Here is a 22190-nt window from a genome sequence, read left to right as displayed (position 1 = left end):
ATATGTACCGAATATGTGAAGAAGCAACATAGAGAAATAAAATCACTTTTCTCTTTCTTCTTTTTATTTTATTTTCCTCCTCTTCTCCAAATATTTTAATGGTGGAGATTGTGATGGTGATGGTGGCAATGCTGGAGATGGTGATGGTGGTAATAGAGATGATGGAAGCGATTGTAGAGTAATGATAACAATGGAAGTGATGTCGAGGATAATGATAAATGACATGAATTTTTCATCTTGTTACCTTATAAAAATAATTTCAAAAAATAAAATATAAAATTAATAGCAACAAACTTATTCTTTATCCTTGTTTATGTGATTTTACTTTTAAAACAAAAATAAGAAATTGAAAAAAAAAGCCAAAGAGTCACTTACATTAATGCCTTACAAGTCTAATTTATTCCCTCCAAATTTTCGTGATAATCCTGCTAATTTTCCCAAAAGTCTTCTAATCTGTATTTATGGCAGCGATTTGGAAAATCCACACTCAGGCATCTGTTCTGAATTAAATATGCAATAAGCCCTCCAACAGTATAATATATATTCAAATAGAAAACACACCCCTAGGAGATATAACACACACACACACACACACACACACAGAGAAAGAGAGAGAGAGAGAGAGAGAGAGAGAGAGAGAGAGAGCTGTATTTGTTTTGTTCACACTATTTATAGAAAGATTTTTTATATTTACAATGGTTTCCCCAGCATACAGAATTCTTTGGCTCTTGACCGACTAATCCATGGTGCATTTAATGGTGCATTGCGTTTTGTAGTCGCAATATTTGCTGCATTTTTGTTTAAAATAAAAAAAAATGTTTACTGCAAAGCCCGTTCCTTTCTTTCCCACCATTAATTCATTTCCAGGCCTCAATATTGCACTCCTCTTCTTCCACCCATATCCTTCAATTCCATTCAATCCCACCCTCCTCTCCTTCCCATCGTCCTCAATGCATGCAAACTAAAGAAAAGATAAGAATAACAAAAGAAAACAAAAGAGTGCGTCAAAGAGAGAGAGAAGAATTAAAGTATTTGTTGTGTTGTATTAAAGAAAACCATTGACCACTCCCTTGGGTCCTCTTATATAATGGCATGCAAGGCTCCCCACCACCACCATGCTTGCAGCGGTGGAGGTTCTTCTTTTGGCCGCTACCACCGCTTAACAGGTGCCAGCTTCCTCCGACACCGAGCTTCTCCGGTGGCCGTCGGGCTCCTCGGCTCCACTCCGGTCGACCTCGACGAGTCACTCCCTGCCCCAAAAGGTTGGGAGAGGTGCCTCCACCTCCAGGTTCCTCGATCCCCCTCCCTCTACTCTTTGAAGCAACCATTCTAGCTAGCTACCAGCAATTCAAACGCCGGATGGGCCTTGTGGTACTAATTTCTATTGCTTTCGCATGCAGACAGGGAGGATCTTCTACAGGAGGGCAGCGATGAGCCGCAACAATGGCAAGAGCCCAAAGCTGGACCTGAAGCTGAATTTGTCCCTGCCGACGAGGGGGGCCACGTCGAGAAGGGTGGCAGCTGAGGACGACTCCCCGAAGGGATCCTCCTCCTCGTCTCCGCCGAGCTCCTGCTTGTCGTCATGCTCGAACAGCCCGGAGGCAGCATCCATGGTGCTTGCGGGCTGCCCCCGGTGCCTCATGTATGTCATGCTCTCCGAGGAAGACCCCAGGTGTCCCAAGTGCAAGAGTGCCGTCCTCCTCGACTTCTTCCATGGCAGCAACACCGCCGCCACCACCACCAACAGCAACAGCAAGAACAACAATAATAGCAAGACCAGGAAGAGCTGAAGTACTAGTTAGTACTAGTATATCCCCTCTCTCAAATCATAGGTTTTCTTCCTCCTTTTCCTCCTCCTGATCCACTTTTATATATGGCTCCACAGACATAGGTTGTGTTCTCGTTTATCTCTTGGTTGTTCCCCCTCCTATGATGAAGACAATGTAAAACGGGCCTATCATGAGCAGCCCAAATTTCTATAATCATCATGGTCGTATAGATGGTTCCTTTTTTTCCTGTCTTAATACTTTCTCAATTGCCTGATGCGTAATTTGCTCTTTTATTCATATCGGTACTTGGATTAGATATATATGAGCAACGAGCAATGGAGAGAGAGGAAGGTGGTAAATAGGATGAAGCCCACAAAAAGCAGAATCTAATCTCGAGGATAAGTAATCCTTAATCATTGGGGATGGGCCTTTTCGTCAATTTGTGAAGAGAGTCCCTTGCAAGTGTACAAGCTCCATGGTGCATGCATCTATGTATGTATGTATCCATGTATTTATTGGGACTTAAAAAATATAAAAACTTCAAGGATGCGTGCGTCAGTGCGTGCGTGCGTGCGTGCGAGAGAGAGCGAGAGAGAGAGAGAAATGGAAGACTATTTTGGATTGAAATACCACAAAAATCAATTTAATGCGAGAGAGAGAGAGAGAAATGGAAGACTATTTTGGATTGAAATACCATAAAAAACAATTTAATGCAAGAGTAATTGAGACGGTTGAGAATAATGGTGGGATTACGTCAGGTGATAAATACCAATTTATTTCCACCCTCCTCACCTCCCTCTCTTTCCTCTTCACCCTTTACTGCCCTTTGAATACATCCAACACGCCATCATGGCACCCACTAAATGCAATTGGTCTTCGATGCACCGATTTCTTCTTCTTCTTCTTCTTCTTCTTCTTTTTCCATGCCTCGGCACCTCGAGCTTGCGCTTTGCTCCTCCCTCGGAAAACTTTTAAGCAGCAAATGAAAAGGGGAAAGAGAGAATTCCCAAAGTCGTAAACAAGTCCCCTGGATTCATTATTGGCAAATTGCTCGTGCCCCAATTGGATGCTTCCACGCCTGAGTTGGCCCCTGGCAGAGACATAAGAGTCGTCCAATGGAAAGTGCGGACATCATTGACCAACAAACAGGTTGACATATCATATATAGAATAGAAAACAAGTTTAGCAAGCAACAAAGATGTGAGTTTGAGAGTTGTTACACCAAGGGATGTTGACTCTAAAGCCCCCTCCCCCTCCTTCCTTTCAAACTAGAGTAGATACAAATGAAACACCAACTATTTCCCTTGAAGGACTGAGCTGGAACATTCATTTTTCCCAGAAATCTAGGTGCCGCATAAAGAAATTGATAACATAAGCTTGACATTGCATCAATTATCAAATATCAGCATCAATTGATGTACAGGGAGACAAAGGTGGATGGCCGGCTGGATGAGTGCTCTGTGCCCCTTAAGCTCTTCTTCGTAGGAACTCTACAAAGGTATCTGGCTGACAAAAAGATGGGAGCTAGACTGGAGAACACTTGATTTCCTTTCCCCCTATTCTCTCCTCAAACATCTTATGGGTTTAAAAAAGAAGAAGAACAAAGGTGAGCAAATTAAATGGTTAATATTTCAGATAAGCACATAAAAGAAGACAGAAGGCACAACCACAAAAAAAAAAAAAAAGATGGCATCAGAGTTTCAATGAGCATTCAATATACTGCAACTCTAGAAAGTCTGGGTGCTACAATTAGATCTATGGGACAGGCATTTTGAGAAAAATATAATCTGATATACAACTAGTCAACAAGCGAAACCAAATTATCATCCTGTTTATAGACTGATGGCTTACAAAAGCCACATCACCACAAGTGATGTCTGCTTTCCAGCAATCTTTGAAGATCACTTTATAACATCTTCACACATGCATGGCTTTTGGGCCGACGCTTGCTCTTGCATCATCCAGTTAATTTCAATGCTGGTAGCTGATCAATCAGTATGGCGGCTTTGCCAGCTCTTTTACATGCATAGCATGGGTGAGTATAAATAATGACAAACAACACAAGCACGTGAGGCAAGCTGTTTAGATCACGACGACCGTGATTATAAATTGGATGCCAAATGGTGGATCCAAGTATGATGACCCAAAAATTGATTTAAAGATTAATTTTGATGATCACAAAACCTTGAAGTATAATTACTAATGTTTGTGTTGCAAGTAGAAAGATAATTTATTTTGCAAGGAACATAGCAAGATTGGAAGAATACAAGAAGGCCTCCAAAGCTCTCAAGAAAAGTTGGAAGAAAGCTACAATTTATTGGCCCAAGTTTCAAGTTTAAAGAATTCAAGTTGGAGGAGCAAATTTAAAGAAAAATTCAAAAGAATAGTCCTCGAGTCGACTCCTGGAAGTTTAGAGTCGACTCTGGCACTCTAGAGTTTCAAGAAACAGTGCTCGAGTCGACTCCGATACTCTACGAGTCGACTCCGACTGAGAACAAACAAAAAGACAGAGAGTTGATTTTCAGCGCTACAGTGATCTCGAGTCGACTCCAACTTCAGTGCTACAGTGCGGAGTCGACTCCCAGCTACAGTGCCGGCAGACTACTATTCACGAGTCGACTCCTATTTCAGCCGAGCCGACTCCTGCTTCAGCCGAGTCGACTCCTGCTTCAGCCGAGTCGACTCTAGCACGCTGGGAGGCATAACGGCTAGTTTTTTCTTGATTCCAACGGCTCTATTTTTGTCTCTAACGGCTAGATTTTTGTTTCCACTCCCTCTAAAGCTATAAAATCAAGAGGAGAGCTAGGGAAGAGTGAATGGAAGTGGGAGAAAACATTTAGGGAAGAGATTTGAAAGAGATTACAAGGGAAATCTCCCATAAGCACAAAAGGGCCATTCAAAGTAAAATAGAGAGAAGAAGAGCATCCAAGTGAATCCCAAAGCTTCCTCTCCATCCGTGTGCTGCCTCGGAGATCCTCTACTTCGTGCAAAATCAGAAGAGGGGCAAGTGAAGAAGAAGCCGAGTTCCTCCATCTACAAATTAGTTTGAGGGCTTCTTCTCTTTTCTTTACTTATTTACATTTGCTATATTTGCTTATTTGAGAAGCTTGTATTTGATTTAAACTCTTGTTCTAATATCTTGTAACTTGATTCAATCAAGGGATTGAATCAAGGGGATAAGGTTTGTTGGTGAGCCAAAGGGAAAAACCAACGTTGTAAGGTTGTGGTTGGTGAGCCTTTGGGGAAAACCAACTGGGTTGATTGTGAACCCGGAAAACAATCATTGTAAGGTTGTGGTTGGTGAGCCTTTGGGAAAACCAACTGGGTTGGATTGTGAGCCCGTGAAAACAATCGGTTGGTTCTAGTCGGTGAGCCTGTGAAAACCGACCGAGTTCGTTGTGATCTCGCAAAACAACAAGTTGGGTTGTGAGCTTGTAAAACAACCGACTGTAATCTAAGGGATTATAGTGAAATTCCCAAGAGGTCTTGGGGAGTGGATGTAGGTGCTGGGGTGCACCGAACCACTATACATCTTTGTGTTTGTGATGCCTTATCTCTTGTATTTCATGCCTTCCATTCATGCTTGATTGTGTAATATCTCTAGCTTTGTTTTCTATAGAGTTATAAGTGATTTGCTTAGCTTCCACTCCATTCTTACCATACACATAGATTAAGATTGATCATACAACTATAAGTTAATTTTAGATCAATTGCACCCTAAAGCCATAGTATAATTGCTCTAGCTTAATCTTCCACTGCTTTACTTGTAATTGCCTAGAGCTTAAGTAAATAACATCCTATTATTCTGCTGCAGTCTATTCAAAGTAAAAATTAGGGAACATAATTTTTAGAAAACCCAATTCACCCCCCCTCTTGGGTTGTCACCTTGGGCAACAAGTGGTATCAGAGCAGGTGCTCTAAGATTAATTATTGATCTCACGATCAAAAGCCAAAGATCATGACAACTCAAATAGATAGTCTTCTAGAAGAGGGACAATTAATTGATAGGCCTCCACTATTTAATGGCATAGACTACATATATTGGAAAGCACGCATGCGCATTTTTATTCAATCACAAAACTACTACTTATGGAATATCATAATAAATGACCTTCACACACTCTCTCAAACTATTAATGAAAAAGACTTAGCACAATTGAATGCTAATGCTATGAACATACTATATTGTGCTATCCATGAAACTATATTTAATAAGATTTCTGCATGCTTATCTGCTAAAGAAATCTGGGATACTTTAGAAATTATTTATGATAAATATCAAATTAGCTCACATGTGCTTCAATTACATACTAATAGTGAGACTGCAGAATCTCCCACATCAGCCGAGTCGACTCCCAGTTTGTCCGAGTCGACTCCTAAAGGAAAACAGTCTGAAAGGCAGAGACTCAGTTTTGGAGACCCTGTGAACGAGTCGACTCTAAGTATTTCAGAGTCGACCCCCAAGTTAGCCGAGTCGACTCCAATAAAGCCCGAGTCGACTCCGAGGCAGGACAGTTCAAAAGACAGAAAACAAACTCTTCGGCCTCTGAGAATGAGACGTCTCCCGAAGATCTCGAGTCGCCTCTCAAGTCAGTCGAGTCGACTCCAAGTTAACCCGAGTCGACTCGAGGAAGAAAGAATAACAAAAAAATTCAAAAGCTTCCTAAGACAAAGAAGAAGAGGAAGCAAGAAGAAAGAAAGAAAGAGATAAAAAGGAAGAAAGTTTTGACCAAGGAAGAGTCAAGCAAGAAAATGAAAGCTAGGAGCAACAATGATGATATTAGCTCCAAAGAACTACAAGAGGTAACTAACTTTTGCTTTATGGCACAAGAAGATAAGGTAAAATCTGAATCTACTTTTACATCAAATAATTTTCAAGAAGAATTTTCTTATGATGAACTTTTAAATGCTTTTCATGATTTGTATGGTGAATGTAGAAAATTAGCTATGAAAAATGAAAATCTTAAAAAGCTAAATTTGCGAATTTCAAAAGAAAGAAATTCTATTGCTGAAATACAAGACAAACTAAATTCTGAAAATAAAAGCTTAAGGTTAAATTCAGAAGAATTGATTCAGAAAAATCAATATTTAATTAAAGAAAATCAAAAGTTAAGTGAAGAAATTAACCAATCAAAATATCTTATTAACAAATTCACTGTAAGTTCAGAGCGATTAAAAATGATGTTTGAAAGCCAATATGTTGCTTATGATAAATCAAAACTTGGCTTGACTCCTTTACTTAACAATAAATCTCTAGAGAAAAAGGTTATCAATTCACCAAGCAAACCATTAAATAAGATAACATATTTCAAACATGAAAAGAATGGACATAACAACTTTACCTATCGTTCTAACATAATTAAATCAAGTGGTAAAGTTATTACAATTAAACAAATTTGGGTTCCAAAAGGAACCATATGTCCTAACTCTCAAGGACCCAAGCAAGCTTGGGTACCCAAAATGAAAATATGAGGATGTAGACATAGGTGTGCCAAGATATCCATGGAACAAATAGAACTTTCATACAAATGGGTGTTCTAGACACACGTCAAAAAATGAAACTTAAAACATACTTATGAAAAGTAATTTTAAATAATAAAATAATAATAATAATAATAATGAAATCAGTAAACCTTGCATTTCATCATTATTTTTGCTTTAGTATTTGATTAAAATATGAATTGCAAGTATTGACCAATTTTGTGATATAGAAAATACTTTTGGAAATATAATCAAATCATTTCATTTTATAGTATACTTTACTCACTATTGGATAAGTTGCTAAAAGATTAATCAATTTATTAAGAATAACTCTATGAATTCTCTATATGCTTGATTGAGAGTTTTTATCCATGGCATTATTGTTTATTGATCATAGATATGATAATGTGTACTTGGTGTGCTTTTGAATATATGCACTATGAATACCAAGATTAAAGAAACCATCTTTGGCATATAAAATCAACTCATGCTAGTATGTACTTAATCTCAAAAGACCTTGCCATTGGCTTACTTAGATTGTCTTCTGAAAGGTCAAAGTTTACTATGCATGCTAACTAAGGAAACAAACAAAAATCAATTTCTAAATCTAAAGATGTTGTTTCCATCACTAAGTTTTCAAAAGCTTACATTGGATGTGTTCTTGGCAAATAAAATTGAAATATTTTCTGTATTTGCTAAATCTTGTAAAAGTGTTTCAAATGATAAAGGTTTCCAAACTGTGAAGATAAAGAGTATCATGGCACACTGTTGAAAACCAAAATCCTGATAAAGTTTATACAGAAATTAATTATTTCAGCACCAAGGACACCTTAAGTAAAATAGGGTTAATAGAATTCTTGAAGAAATGAAAAAGACAATTGTGTATGATAGTCATCTACTTAAATGATTTTTTTTTTAAAGGCTATCATCACTGCTTGTCATACATATGACTTCTATTAGATCTATTTTTGATGAAAACTTCTTTTGATCTTCTGAAAAATAGAAAATGAACTATTGCATATCTCTCATATTTTTCAGTCGTACATACTATGCTTGATATGTTCTTATGAAAATAATGCCAAATCTGATAAAGATATTTCTATCCTTGGATATCATTCATCAAGCAATGCATATAGAACATTCAATGAAAAGATTCGAGTTGTAGAAATATCAATTCATTTTGTTCCTTATGAGATTAATGATTAAATTATATATGGTTAATCTTTTACATATAACAATCTGAAAACTTGTTAATAATTATAACCAAATTGAGTTTTTCAGAAATGCACTTAATGAAGAAAAATTGATGACTACTAAAAGACTAAATCAAGAAAAGATGAAATAGATCTTGATTCTTGCATGATTAGAAATAAAGATCACCATTATCATTTGCTTGCTTTATGAGCTTTATATTCTATCAAATGAGTGTGTAGAATGGACACCTATGTGCTTACTTTATTAAAGAAGATATATGTTAAATTACCACCATATTGAAAACACTCATTACAAATATGATAAAGCAATATATAATTTGGAACAAGCATCAAAAGCATGATATAAAAGCTTAAGTAACCTTTTTGATAGAAAGTAATAGTGATAAATCTATGCATCAAAAAGAAGAATTTGTGATATCTTATTTGCTCAAAGTATGCATTGATGACATCGTTTTTGGTTCTACTAATGAAGAGTTATATGAAAATTTTACTTAGTTCATGCAAGGTGAGTTTGAAATATGCATGATGAATGAATTAACATCTTCTCTCAAACTCCAAATTAAGACAAACAAGAAAGGGGATCTTCATTGACCAAAGTTAGTCCACAAGAAAACTCTTATAGAAGATTGGCATGAAGAAGGTATCTCTATGACCCCATCTTGTAGAATTTGAAAAGGATGAGCAAAGTAGATCTATTGTTTTAAAGCTGTATTGAAGCATGATAGAATAATTATTTTATCATACAGCTAGTAGACCGGATGTATGCTCATTATGTGACCTTATGCAAGACTTCAATCTAAGTTTAATGAATCATATTTTATTGATAACAAATAAATCATAATCTGAATTTAGATAGAAACAACTGTTTAAGATAAGTTGATTAAAACTTAGCTAGCGTGTCTTATTAATAATTATCTTAAGCAAATAAAATCTAAACTAAATCGTTTTTGAGAAATTGATTTGACCTTGATAAATCTTCCTATTGCCTCACATGCTTGTCCTTGAACCATTTTGGTTAATGAAACTATCTCTTTAGTTCAAGTGATATGTGCTTGCTTATATTTAGGCAATCTCTTGAGTAAAGTGACTCAATATTCAACTATTGTCATATCTTATATTGAGTCATCTAGTTAAAAAATATGTTGGATGAATGTTTTGTATCTTGAAGAAACTAATGACTTTCTTTCAAGAAAGAAAAGGAGTTTGTTAATGCAGGATCCTTGAGCAAGAAAATGAGAGATCTCAACTTGAAGGATATCTCCATGTAAGATACAATAAACATTCACATGCAAACAAGAGAAAGGACCTTCTTCAGCCAAAAGTTCATACATAAGAAATCTAGTAGGTATTTGACTGAAGAATGCAGAATGAATTGGTAATTCTAGATACTTCTCTCGTAAATTAATTGAGCAAAGTCAATAACTTAAATCTTATTATGGCATGATTAAGATCTTTAATTATTAATTTTTGATATCATGTCTATATATATATATATTGATTGACTTATACTTTTAGAAATTGTTTCATGTTTTGCCCAAACTATAATATATCTTTGCCTATGTCATAACCATGAAATACACAAGTTTATGCTTAAAATTTTGATTTAAAATAACTTGTGAGAAATTATGAATCCTTGAGCACAATGAAAATGTTGTTTGCATGATATACATCTATATGATATATAAGATTATTTCTTTATTCTGCTCTTTCATGTAAATTACTTGAGAATAACAAAAAGAGAGAGAGATAAAGAAAAGAAAATGGATATCATTCAAGAGAAGTAAAATCTAAGTAAAGGCAAATACTCCAATCTTAAGGAAAAGCAAAACAAGCATAATATATTCGGCACATTTGTGAGACTTGTGTGAGCATTCTTTTGGAAGGGATACAATCCGTAATTAATTACACTTAAACAGGGAGAGTTTGAAGTAAACATTTTAACATTTCTATATTGCTCATCATAGGGATGGTGCCAACGGGAAGGCTAGTGGTAGTACCCGGCACTATTTGACCCAACTATTCGGTGTAGGGTATATTAGGGACGGCACAAGAGGGAGGCTAGTGGTAGTACCTCGTGCCCCTTCCAACTCCACCGGATAGGGAGCAAATAGAGTATAGAGCATGAGAAAGTAAAAATGAAAGACAAAGTAAATGAAAATATATAAGAAGAATCAATTCAAATTTTTAGTCACTTGGAAACACACCTTAAGGATGAAATCAGTGCAAGATTATAATTAAATAGGGGGAGTTTATTTGAAAAGAATTGATTTTGATCCTTGACATGCTTACTCTTAATATTCTAATGCATGACTTAACACATAATATATTTTGCATATGGCATGATGTCTTGAATTATGGGTTCTCAATATTTTGTAATGTTCCAATGCTTGAATGTTTGAAATACTACATAAAGTTTTTTTTTTAAGTAATATTAAAAAGAAATTTCAGTTTTATCATTCACGATTATCTTTGAAAGTTAAATAGATTTACAAAAAGAAGAAGAGAAGGATATTTCTATTTAGGCAAAATGAATTGATCTTGATCTATCTTTATACTTGCCTAACTTTGATACATAATGTCCTAATACTTGTTAAAATATCCTCCATTTTGTATCGAAACTCAATATTAAATACAAAGATTCTGAAAGTGCTCGAATGTTATTGAAATATGTATTTTCAATCTTAGTGATTTAAGATGAGCTACAATCTAGAAGATACATATCTCAAATTATAATTTTGAAAGCCTTCTTGGAAATTCTTATGAAAATTCAGAATCTGATTTTGTATAAAAGCTTAAACGTAACTTAAAAATGCTTATATCGTTACATTTTTGTAACCTTAGTTATATGCTTTAATGATCGCGTCATTCAGGAGAATAACTCAATATGATTTCTAAATGAAAATTTTAATATAAGAAAAACAGAATTAATTTTGATGCCTTGGTTGATTGTCTCGATACGCATCCGAAACATATCTTTTCTTATCCTTAAAGTGTACTAATATTGGTCTAAATGATATGTCTTTCAATGATCTTAATTGCAAACAAATATTTTTTAAATATATGATTTTATTTTGATATTAAAAAGATTTATTGTGCTTCATGAAAAACTATGATTAAGAAATTGAGTTCTATAAATATGTATACTTCAATGATCATCTATATGTTTTTCTCTCCTACATTATTAAATACTTCCATCAATATATATATATATATATTATTAAGAGAGTGAATGATCTTAAGTCTAGAAACATTTCAGCTCACTCAAATGATTCTTAAAAGAAAGAAAATGTAAATGCTTTTGAAAGAATTTGAGCTTCAAATGAATCATTTTCTGATTAATATTTCAGTACATTTTCTCAAAAATTAAGAGGAAGCATAACTTGTTCTTGAAGGATTAAAAAGAGTGATTGCTATAAATTTTGAATAATTCTAGATCACTCTACATTCTTGATATCATAAAGTTTCAGTTTTATTCACGTTTATCATTAAAATCTGAAATTCAACAAAAGAAAAGAATGATTAAAGAAGAATGCATCTTTTGAGGGGGAGCTTTAGATATTCAGTATCTTATCCTAAAGTTACTTTAATTTGATGCATACCTTGAATTTTATGGATTGATTTTGATGAACCTCCTTATATTGCAAGACTTGCTTTAATTATATAATAAGTTTATACCTTGAGATGAGTTCTATAAAGGTTGTCTTATCTCAAACCTTGAGTCTTATGAAAATAAGTTGAAACTTATAGAAAATATTTTTGAGATTGACAATTTTATTGAACATTATTTTCAAATTCTAAACTCTTAAATGGAATGATCAATTGAGGGGGAGAAAGAAAATTTCAGAAGGAGAGATCTTATGGAACTTAATCGCATAAATCTATAACTAAAGGAGAGAGAAAGAATACTAAATGAGATGTGATCCAAATACTCTCCAATATGTATCATTTGAAATTTAAATTTGAAAATCTTTATGATACACCTTGAGGCTTGTTATTTGGTTAGTATATCTTATGCATCAATCATGAACCAAATTACAATTCAAACAGTTGATCTTAAGAGCCTCTAGTTTAATGAAATAGAGGAAGAATAATGTGTTGAATTTTCTTGAGTATCTCTTAGAAAACCTATTTTTGGAATTCACTAATGAGTTCTTATTGGCTTATTCTTTAGAACTTCAATTTAGTGCCAATTCATTATTATATGTATCAAAATGTGCTTCTTTTTAAAGGAATAAAGTCTTTAAAAGAGCTTTAAAAGAACCTTCAAAGCTTTCATTTTTATGTATACTCTAAGATATATCATAAATTGCATGAATTCATGTTTTAGTATTTATTCCACAATATTTTTACACCATTAAAAAAAACCTTTACAATCATACTTAATATATTGCTCTTATACTCTGAAAATTAGTTAAATTGCTCTCATGTTGCTAAAATACTTAATATATTGGGCAAAAGATCTTAAATGAACAAGCTTTCATATTTATTATTAAAGAATGGTGAGATTTTCATTCGTGCTTTCTTTGAATATCATTTTTGGTACTTCTTGAATTAACTTGAGAAAGATTCCACCTACACTTGATTTGAAAACTATCTTTGGAACCACATTCGATGTGTTCTCACTATAATTGGCTCTGATCTATGCTCATTAATCTTTTTCTAACATTATTGCCTTGAGTTATATGATTCATATTCTATGCAATAATTTGACATGCAAATCAGAGTACAAAAAGAAAAAGAAATATTTGAGTATTCTTATCTTTGTGCTTAATGTTTCATTATCTTGCAACCTTTTTGATGTTGTCAAAAAGGGGGAGAAATATATGCTCATAATGCTTTATGTTGTGAATTGAATACAAATCAGCTTAAATTGAAATATGTTGATTGTGTTAAGCTGAATAAATCTAAAGCATTATCATGAAGTATGTTTTTAAATATATATGTTTTCTACTTCATGCAACTTAGCTATGCATTACTTCTAGAACACATTATATTTTATATTGCATATACTCCAAGTTTTGTCATCATCAAAAAGGGGGAGATTGATGACCCAAAAATTGATTTAAAGATTAATTTTGATGATCACAAAACCTTGAAGTATAATTACTAATGTTTGTGTTGCAAGTAGAAAGATAATTTATTTTGCAAGGAACATAGCAAGATTGGAAGAATACAAGAAGGCCTCCAAAGCTCTCAAGAAAAGTTGGAAGAAAGCTACAATTTATTGGCCCAAGTTTCAAGTTTAAAGAATTCAAGTTGGAGGAGCAAATTTAAAGAAAAATTCAAAAGAATAGTCCTCGAGTCGACTCCTGGAAGTTTAGAGTCGACTCTGGCACTCTAGAGTTTCAAGAAACAGTGCTCGAGTCGACTCCGATACTCTACGAGTCGACTCCGACTGAGAACAAATAAAAAGACAGAGAGTTGATTTTCAGCGCTACAGTGATCTCGAGTCGACTCCAACTTCAGTGCTACAGTGCGGAGTCGACTCCCAGTTACAGTGCCGGCAGACTACTATTCACGAGTCGACTCCTATTTCAGCCGAGCCGACTCCTGCTTCAGCCGAGTCGACTCCTGCTTCAGCCGAGTCGACTCTAGCACGCTGGGAGGCATAACGGCTAGTTTTTTCTTGATTCCAACGGCTCTATTTTTGTCTCTAACGGCTAGATTTTTGTTTCCACTCCCTCTAAAGCTATAAAATCAAGAGGAGAGCTAGGGAAGAGTGAATGGAAGTGGGAGAAAACATTTAGGGAAGAGATTTGAAAGAGATTACAAGGGAAATCTCCCATAAGCACAAAAGGGCCATTCAAAGTAAAATAGAGAGAAGAAGAGCATCCAAGTGAATCCCAAAGCTTCCTCTCCATCCGTGTGCTGCCTCGGAGATCCTCTACTTCGTGCAAAATTAGAAGAGGGGCAAGTGAAGAAGAAGCCGAGTTCCTCCATCTACAAATTAGTTTGAGGGCTTCTTCTCTTTTCTTTACTTATTTACATTTGCTATATTTGCTTATTTGAGAAGCTTGTATTTGATTTAAACTCTTGTTCTAATATCTTGTAACTTGATTCAATCAAGGGATTGAATCAAGGGGATAAGGTTTGTTGGTGAGCCAAAGGAAAAAACCAACGTTGTAAGGTTGTGGTTGGTGAGCCTTTGGGGAAAACCAACTGGGTTGATTGTGAACCCGGAAAACAATCATTGTAAGGTTGTGGTTGGTGAGCCTTTGGAAAAACCAACTGGGTTGGATTGTGAGCCCGTGAAAACAATCGGTTGGTTCTAGTCGGTGAGCCTGTGAAAACCGACCGAGTTCGTTGTGATCTCGCAAAACAACAAGTTGGGTTGTGAGCTTGTAAAACAACCGACTGTAATCTAAGGGATTATAGTGAAATTCCCAAGAGGTCTTGGGGAGTGGATGTAGGTGCTGGGGTGCACCGAACCACTATACATCTTTGTGTTTGTGATGCCTTATCTCTTGTATTTCATGCCTTCCATTCATGCTTGATTGTGTAATATCTCTAGCTTTGTTTTCTATAGAGTTATAAGTGATTTGCTTAGCTTCCACTCCATTCTTACCATACACATAGATTAAGATTGATCATACAACTATAAGTTAATTTTAGATCAATTGCACCCTAAAGCCATAGTATAATTGCTCTAGCTTAATCTTCCACTGCTTTACTTATAATTGCCTAGAGCTTAAGTAAATAACATCCTATTATTCTGCTGCAGTCTATTCAAAGTAAAAATTAGGGAACATAATTTTTAGAAAACCCAATTCACCCCCCCCTCTTGGGTTGTCACCTTGGGCAACAAAGTAACCAGACAAGAGCTGCTGCCCCTGATGTATAGCACTGTTTCCATGAATCGCACTGGGGAATTGGTGAGATAGAGTGGTGGGGCTGAATCTTGTCTAATTCCTCTTATCCACAATTCTACTTCCCATTGCAATCGCAGTAGGTTGCAGTCTAAACTTGGTACACATGCACAGACACAAACACACGAGTAAATTGAGAGCATAGTAATAGTAGAAGAGAAGTCATGAATGAAGCCCAGAAGAGGGTATTAAGGAATTCTATTCAATTGATTTGTGGCATGATGTGTCATCATTAAAAACATTAGTTCATAATAGGAAACAAGTTAAAAGAAGTGGTTTCTGGGCTTAATGATAAATATCTGACGGACTGGAAATATGAAAGCTTCAAGCAATGACATGGATTACAAAAGCCACAGATATTCACATGAGCACAATGAATCAAAAAGTTACATATTATCCTTCATATTACAGGCAAAAGAAATACCGTAAGTTTATGAACCATCCAACAGTGTTTCCATAATTTGGTGGTTATGTAACAGTACACACTCCAACTTCTGAATGCATAGATATTACAAAATCACATACCATAAACTAATCAGCATATAGTAACAGAGCAAACTCTGAGAACAAGATAGAAAATAAGTAGTTAACTCTGAGATTTTTCACATACCCTAATTAGCAATATAAGGAAAAAAAAACAATTACCAGCATAATCCCCATAATTTGCTTCCCCATATTTCATATATTAGACTTAACTTTGTCCATTGAGGAACTATCATGTAGATTTTTACTCTTCCTGGAATTAATTCCTTCAAACACTGTTGCCAACTTGTTAATAATTTGAATGAGCAAAGAACACTGATGATCCATCGGCTTTATGTACCATAAAATAGCTAGTCCATGAACAACATGTCCGTATGTGAACTATCTAACCAGATTTTTTACATGAATTAGAATGAGGATATCACGCCCATTGAAGATAAAGGCAAAGAAAACAAAGATGATACTGCAGGCTAGTCCGGGCAGCACAGAGAGTAGAATCACAGAGCATGAAACACAAATATTGAATCTCTGGATCATGCTCAAGAACCTACCACAGCAAAAGAGAGGCACAATATTACAACAGAGCATCAATTTCAAAACAGAAATTTGCCAACTAGTAAAGAAGTTTCTCATAAAAGTAATTATGTTCATTTCCAGAATGAGGGCATTTTTAACAAATATACTTGTGTGTTACATGAATTTCTGTAGATTAAAAGTATCAAAATAAAGCATTATGAATCATTTTACCTGATCATGGGAGAAGACAGCAAATTCTAGAAGAAAATTAGCATGAAAACATTGCCATCATCAAAAATGCCAATCCGTGTGCATCTTAAAAATGAACAAGACAGCATCAGGGAACTTTGTCATGTATCATCTTGACTTTCTCACCAACCACTACTGCTTCTGATGTACTTATCCACAATGCCAAATTCCCTGTTTTGTTCAAGTCGCCTCGCATAGTTCTCAGTAGAAATGGGACCCTTCTTCGAACGAAGATAGTAGATCATTTCCCACGGCCACAAGTGAGCAGCACCAAAGTATTCCTCTATGGAAATATCAGGACAACCCTCTTCTGGTGCTGCCAGTCCATAATGTCGCAGGACCAAGAACATTTCCTGTGTTGGTATTCTTCTAGACTTGCTAGTCTCACATTCAGAGGGAATATGCCTATTCAGCTTTACAAATGAAGCTTCCTGTGAGTCATTGTTCTGTTCATGATTCTCATTAGTAACAACGGCATATTTATGCAGATCTGTGCATGCATTGGTTTCATTGTAATGAGCCACAAATGCAGAATATTTTACATCATCACCATTATGTCCAATATGTTCACCATTAATCTCATTATCTGCCTTGCATGGAGTGATTGCATTTTCATCATCAACTGTTGAACATGTAACTTTTGGTTTGGCATTCTCTAAATGCTTGGACTCAGGGCTTGTCAGAGTCTTCACATTGCCCTTTGGAGAGGTATTCATGCAAACATCAATTTGGTTGTTCTTTGGGGAAGGAGTAGATTTCCGTTCCAATGAGACAGATAAAGACAATGATCTCGGAAAGCTCGACCTTGACCTTGATCTGGATCTAGAACTTACAGATTTAGAATAGGGTGACAAAGAAGCAGATCTTGAAATAGAAGATGCCGATTGAGACTGAGAAGATGCAGACCTTGAGCGTGAAGAGCAGCAAGTATTGGATATGGATTTTTGGGACCGTGAATGTGATTGCGAGCTAGTTGTAGAAGAATCAGAAGAAAGTGATGAGGTACGAGATCTCCTTCGTCTTCTTCTACTTCTTTTCACAACTTTTTTGGGGGCTTCATGTTCCAGCTTGCTCCTTTTCTTTGCCTGAGAATTACTTCTGAGCTTGGAACGTCGTTCTTCCCTAAGTTCTAGAGAGGTGTCCCCTGCCCTGAATGCTCTTCTAGCTTTATCAGGATGAGGTTCCTTTCGTACCTGCATATGGTGCCTTGATATCAAAGGATCTCTACTAAAATCTGACCTTCCCCATGAATTGGGTCTGAACCACTTCAGCCTTCCCTCCCCTTTATCTAGGCAATTTATTTCATCTCTCTTGCAGTTGAACTTGCCAAACTCCTCTCGTCGAGCATCCCCTTGAGGGCAGTTACGCATTATGTGACCAACCAGTCCACAGTTATAGCAGGTCTGCTGAGTTTTTGATTTATCACAGTTCCTATGAGTATCATCGCCAACAGATTGCTCTATCCATCTTCTCTCCTTGGAACTTCCTCGGTCTGGAGAGCCATAAGAGCTATCTATCTGAACATTTCCATTATCATTGCTTCTATTGTAACCATGGTAAGGTTCATAGCGGTCAAAATCATCTCCATTCTCAACTCCATTACCGGCCAATGTATCATGAATAGGTTCACCCCATCGATCATTCTCCAAGGGATTTAGATCAATTGTACCACCTTCATTCATTACTCCCTCATTCGTATTTACACCTTTATCCCCTTCGATATCATTAATATCGTGCACATTACCAGCTTCTTTGGGTGTCATATCCAATTGATGCTGTCCATGATTATTTGGGACACGAGCTGCACCAGTAGAAAAATCCCTTTGATCTCGAGAACCCCTGATCCCGATACTATCATTGTCTTCCCCGAAGTTCCATCCACGATAGGGTTCATAAAATCTGGTGCTCCTTGCAGATATTTGAGGAGGCCTAGGCTGCCTGTTTGACCAATTAAGAGATATGTGCTCCCCACAAATGTTCTTGCCTTGCAGCGCTCGCAAAGCTCTCTCTGCATTCGCCGTATATTCATAGACTGCAAATCCATATCCATCTTTCAGTTGTACGCTACACCGACCAAACCTCCGAAAAACCCGTTCAAGTTCTTCTCGTCGAACATGAGGAGAGAGATGGCTCACATACAAAGACATCTGCAAACTCGTTAAAAAGAAAAGGTTGCATTAATATATGTAGCCCAAACTAATAAAAAAGTGCTATGTCGAATCAATAATTAACCTTTAGGGGGTGGATATGAAAAACCATTTGTTTGATACACATAAATTAAACTCCAAAATGTTCCTTGACAGTAGAGCAAACAAACAAGAAGGTATTGCCACATTACTCTTGGCATTATCACTGATTGGCCTAATAAGTGTTATTTCTAAATGAAACTGATTGTTTCTTTGAATTCATTATGACCTTCATTAGCACATCATGAATTGCTGCCCCCCACACAAACTGCCAGTTCATTAGAACAAATTTATTCTATCCATAATCATTGACATGTAAATCAAAGTGGTATGACACAAAATAACAAGGTTTTAGTATATCAATGTACTTGATCTACTCCATTTCCATAGGAAATGTGACAATGCCTATATTCACTGTAACGGTACCAGAAGCCATACCATCCAATTTAGTTTTTGTTTTCCATCAAAAGTACAATTTATATTTTTTCAATAAGACAAAATTACAGGAACTTGGACTTTATATGCTAAAATGCTAATATTACAAGTTAAACGTGTGATATTAGCAATTAGTTATGTATAACACAAAATGATAGATATTTGTACAAAGAGTTTATGCAGCTCTAAGGAGTCACAGCTTCTACAAGCTGCTCTTTCAACTGCGTGGCAGGGAAGAATTATGTTCAAAAAATACAATCACATCAGCATTTGCACCGTAAATATCAGTTTATGTCCTGATGTAATCTCATGTTTTGGTTGAGTCTCCATCCTTGCTTCTTCTACCTGAATATTCTTTGTAGTATTAGATCTTCTTAAGGCCCTTAAGGAGTCAGGCGTAACATGGAAAACTGCAATTATGTGCTTCCTTTTAAATAACCATTTCGACACATCACCATTCATTCAAGTCTTCATGTAGCCTTAGTAGTTCATTCATTCATTAACCACTCAAGTTCTTGGACAGCTAACACTTTGTTCACAAACAGGATATTTATCAATCAATTCCTGCCTTATCTTTGGCTCATGATATAAAGGTGATGTGCTGCCCTTTCAAGCTAAGTACATGAATATTATGCATGATCAAAGCATGAATTATTCTGTTGTGCTCCTAAATGTATAAACTAACAAGATCACAAACACTACTAAAAGAACAATTTACAAAAACATAAATTTCAAAAAAATGGGTTTCTGTACTGCCAGTTACAGAGTAGAACGATAATATAGATATGCAATCCTCTCACAAACATGAGTCAGTATTGCATATGATATCGGTACTTCATAATCAGCAATCCTCATGCCTATCAAGTTTATCACAGAAGTTTAATTTCTAACTCTTAATCACATAAAATTCAGAAGAGATTTTAACTGTCTTCCTCAAAGATTCTGACTTGCAAAATTTATTTATAACAAATCCAAAACCATCAGATCCAAATAATCTAATTTTGTTATTGTCCACAACAGGCAATAACATCACATTACTCTTGATATTATCACTGATTGGCCTAATAAATGTTCTCTCTAAATGGAACCGCTTGCTTCTTTGAAATTCATTATAACTTTCAAATAGCAGGTCATCACCTGCTGCCACCACACGAACTGCCATTAGAACAAATTTATTCTAACCAGTATCACTGAACATGCAAATCCAAGTGACGGCACATGCACCTTGCTGCACGAGTGCAAGTAGTGATCAGTGATTCCTTCATTATGCAATGCCAGTCTACAACCTCAATGGATTCCTAATCCATTTGATTGTCAAATGTATAGAATCCACCAAATAACAAATCAAGTTTTGTCCCATCCCTGAAGCAGTACACTCCACCTCAGGCTTTTCTTTAACTCACCTATATGGTTCAGATTAAGAAGATTTAACTGCCGTTTGTTCACATGCAACATTTGAATTAGTATTATGTAGCCCATCTAACATCAATCCACCAATTTTCTTGTCCAAATTTGGGACTTCTCACTTAAACTTCTCAGCAATCAATTTTATATTACAAGCAACCCCTTCAGAAACCATACATGGTCCTGCCCTACTTAAATCCATCATGTGTTATAATATAGGCAAACATCGACACAAAATTTTCTTCCAATACATACACAAGCTCCAGCGCAAAATAAAATTTATGAAGCACATATTTCATGCACAAACATAGTAGGTATTTTGATATTTCAATATGTTACACCAAAAATAGAAACACAAAGTGCTAGATCTTACACCTTGAAATAGCTGGCTTTGGGAGCTATGTAGTCACTTATAGGAAATCGGGAACAGCAATTCTATCTCTATTCAATTATCATTTACCTAGTAATAAAACAAAAGATGATAACTGACACTCAAACTTTAGGATAAATGATGGGGGTATTTTTTTTAACATCCTCATATGAACGCAATTGTTTCCGCATCTAAAACATAGTCATCAACCAATTTTCTGCTGTAATTTATATTCTCTGATATTGGTGCACGCGTACAACCCAATCATATAGTATCACCAATGCAATTTCTGTGGCTATTAAGGAATTCAACATGGCTCAGGTGTTCTTCTAGAGTAGTGGAAACATATAATATCAATTACATTTTCAGTTCTCACAGTTCCCAATATCAGCATCCAATCAAGTTGGCTTCAGATGAGGATAGGAAGAGTAAATCTTAAAAGCATAAAAAAGAAAGCAGCTAAAAAGTTAAATGCACCAAAAATGCTTCCCAAGTTAGCAAAAACCCTAACGTGCATTACCTTCTACATCTTGGACTTCAGAAAAACGTAGAGAAAACCAAGACAGTTAATCTGAAATGCCATTAAAACCAAATCAAGAATACCTCATCAACCATCGGCAAGCAAAAAACACTAAAAGCATGCTTCTTGTTCCATCTGCATCACATTTTTCCACACACACACAAAAAAAAAATACTAGTAGAAACAGCGTCTGGAGCAAGAATCAAAGAAGAAAACTATTCGAAGCTCACCAAGAACTACTCCAATCCGCTTCTTGGAAGACGTCAACACCGGCGAAAGCCCTTCAATATTCCTTCTTTCACTTCACGACAACAATTCTAGTCCACTGACATTGTATTCGACGAAATCAAAACCAATCTCGATCAAACACCCAAAAAATGCCCTGATCTACTCTTGAGTAACAAAAAAAGAGGCCAAGAAACAAGCGAAAAGATCGAGAAAAGAGATCAGTCAGTGCAATACCTGGGACAAGGAAAAACAATCAGCAAAAACCATCCAAAACCCTAGACTTGGATCGAATCATCGGGACGCCATCCTTCGGCACTCGAGATTTCTCTCTTCCACTCGCGGAACTAGTGCGGTATGCATCGCCACCATCAGGAGGATATTGGCTATTTGCTACCCAAGTGTGTGTTTTATACACTGTATAACTTTGTATACACGCGCGCCGCGGGTGGATTGGAAGATCTAGGGAAAA

At 35.9% G+C, this 22190-nt stretch overlaps 2 protein-coding genes across 8 annotated transcripts; one reads left to right on the top strand and one right to left on the bottom strand.

The window, feature by feature from the left end:
- Nucleotides 1-735: 735 nt before the first annotated feature.
- LOC103699976 lies at nt 736-2024 on the top strand. Its single transcript, XM_008781961.4, has 2 exons — nt 736-1288; nt 1401-2024. Exons 1-2 carry the CDS (start codon nt 1088-1090, stop codon nt 1788-1790), a joined length of 591 nt encoding a protein of 196 aa, XP_008780183.2. The 5' UTR covers nt 736-1087; the 3' UTR covers nt 1791-2024.
- A 409-nt stretch (nt 2025-2433) lies between these two features.
- LOC103714264 (serine/arginine-rich splicing factor 4-like) lies at nt 2434-22110 on the bottom strand. 7 transcript variants are annotated; one of them, XR_005514660.1, is made up of 5 exons: nt 21956-22109; nt 21724-21818; nt 21577-21628; nt 16561-18725; nt 2434-3344 (listed from the first exon to the last, which is right to left on the bottom strand). XR_005514660.1 is itself a non-coding variant. In XM_039133281.1 (5 exons), the coding sequence occupies exons 3-5, from the start codon at nt 21586-21588 to the stop codon at nt 16701-16703; spliced, it is 1953 nt and encodes a 650-aa protein (XP_038989209.1). In that variant the 5' UTR covers nt 21589-21628; nt 21724-21818; nt 21956-22110; the 3' UTR covers nt 16116-16700. The 7 variants fall into 7 exon arrangements, 4 of the variants coding, with proteins under 4 accessions (XP_038989209.1, XP_038989210.1, XP_038989207.1 ...); XR_005514659.1 differs by lacking the exon at nt 2434-3344 and adding an exon at nt 15271-15421; XR_005514658.1 differs by lacking the exon at nt 2434-3344 and adding an exon at nt 16116-16360.
- Nucleotides 22111-22190: the final 80 nt, after the last annotated feature.

Source organism: Phoenix dactylifera, chromosome 14 (assembly GCF_009389715.1).
Source record: "Phoenix dactylifera cultivar Barhee BC4 chromosome 14, palm_55x_up_171113_PBpolish2nd_filt_p, whole genome shotgun sequence".
NCBI lineage: Eukaryota > Viridiplantae > Streptophyta > Magnoliopsida > Arecales > Arecaceae > Phoenix > Phoenix dactylifera.
This window is presented reverse-complemented; position numbering and strand designations above follow the sequence as displayed.

Bases quoted from the DNA above. Each gene is read 5' to 3' on its own strand.
- LOC103699976 (XM_008781961.4), top strand. From the start codon at position 1,088: ATGGCATGCAAGGCTCCCCACCACCACCATGCTTGCAGCGGTGGAGGT. The intron at 1,289-1,400 runs GTTCCTCGATCC...TTTCGCATGCAG, and splicing joins AGAGGTGCCTCCACCTCCAG to ACAGGGAGGATCTTCTACAG.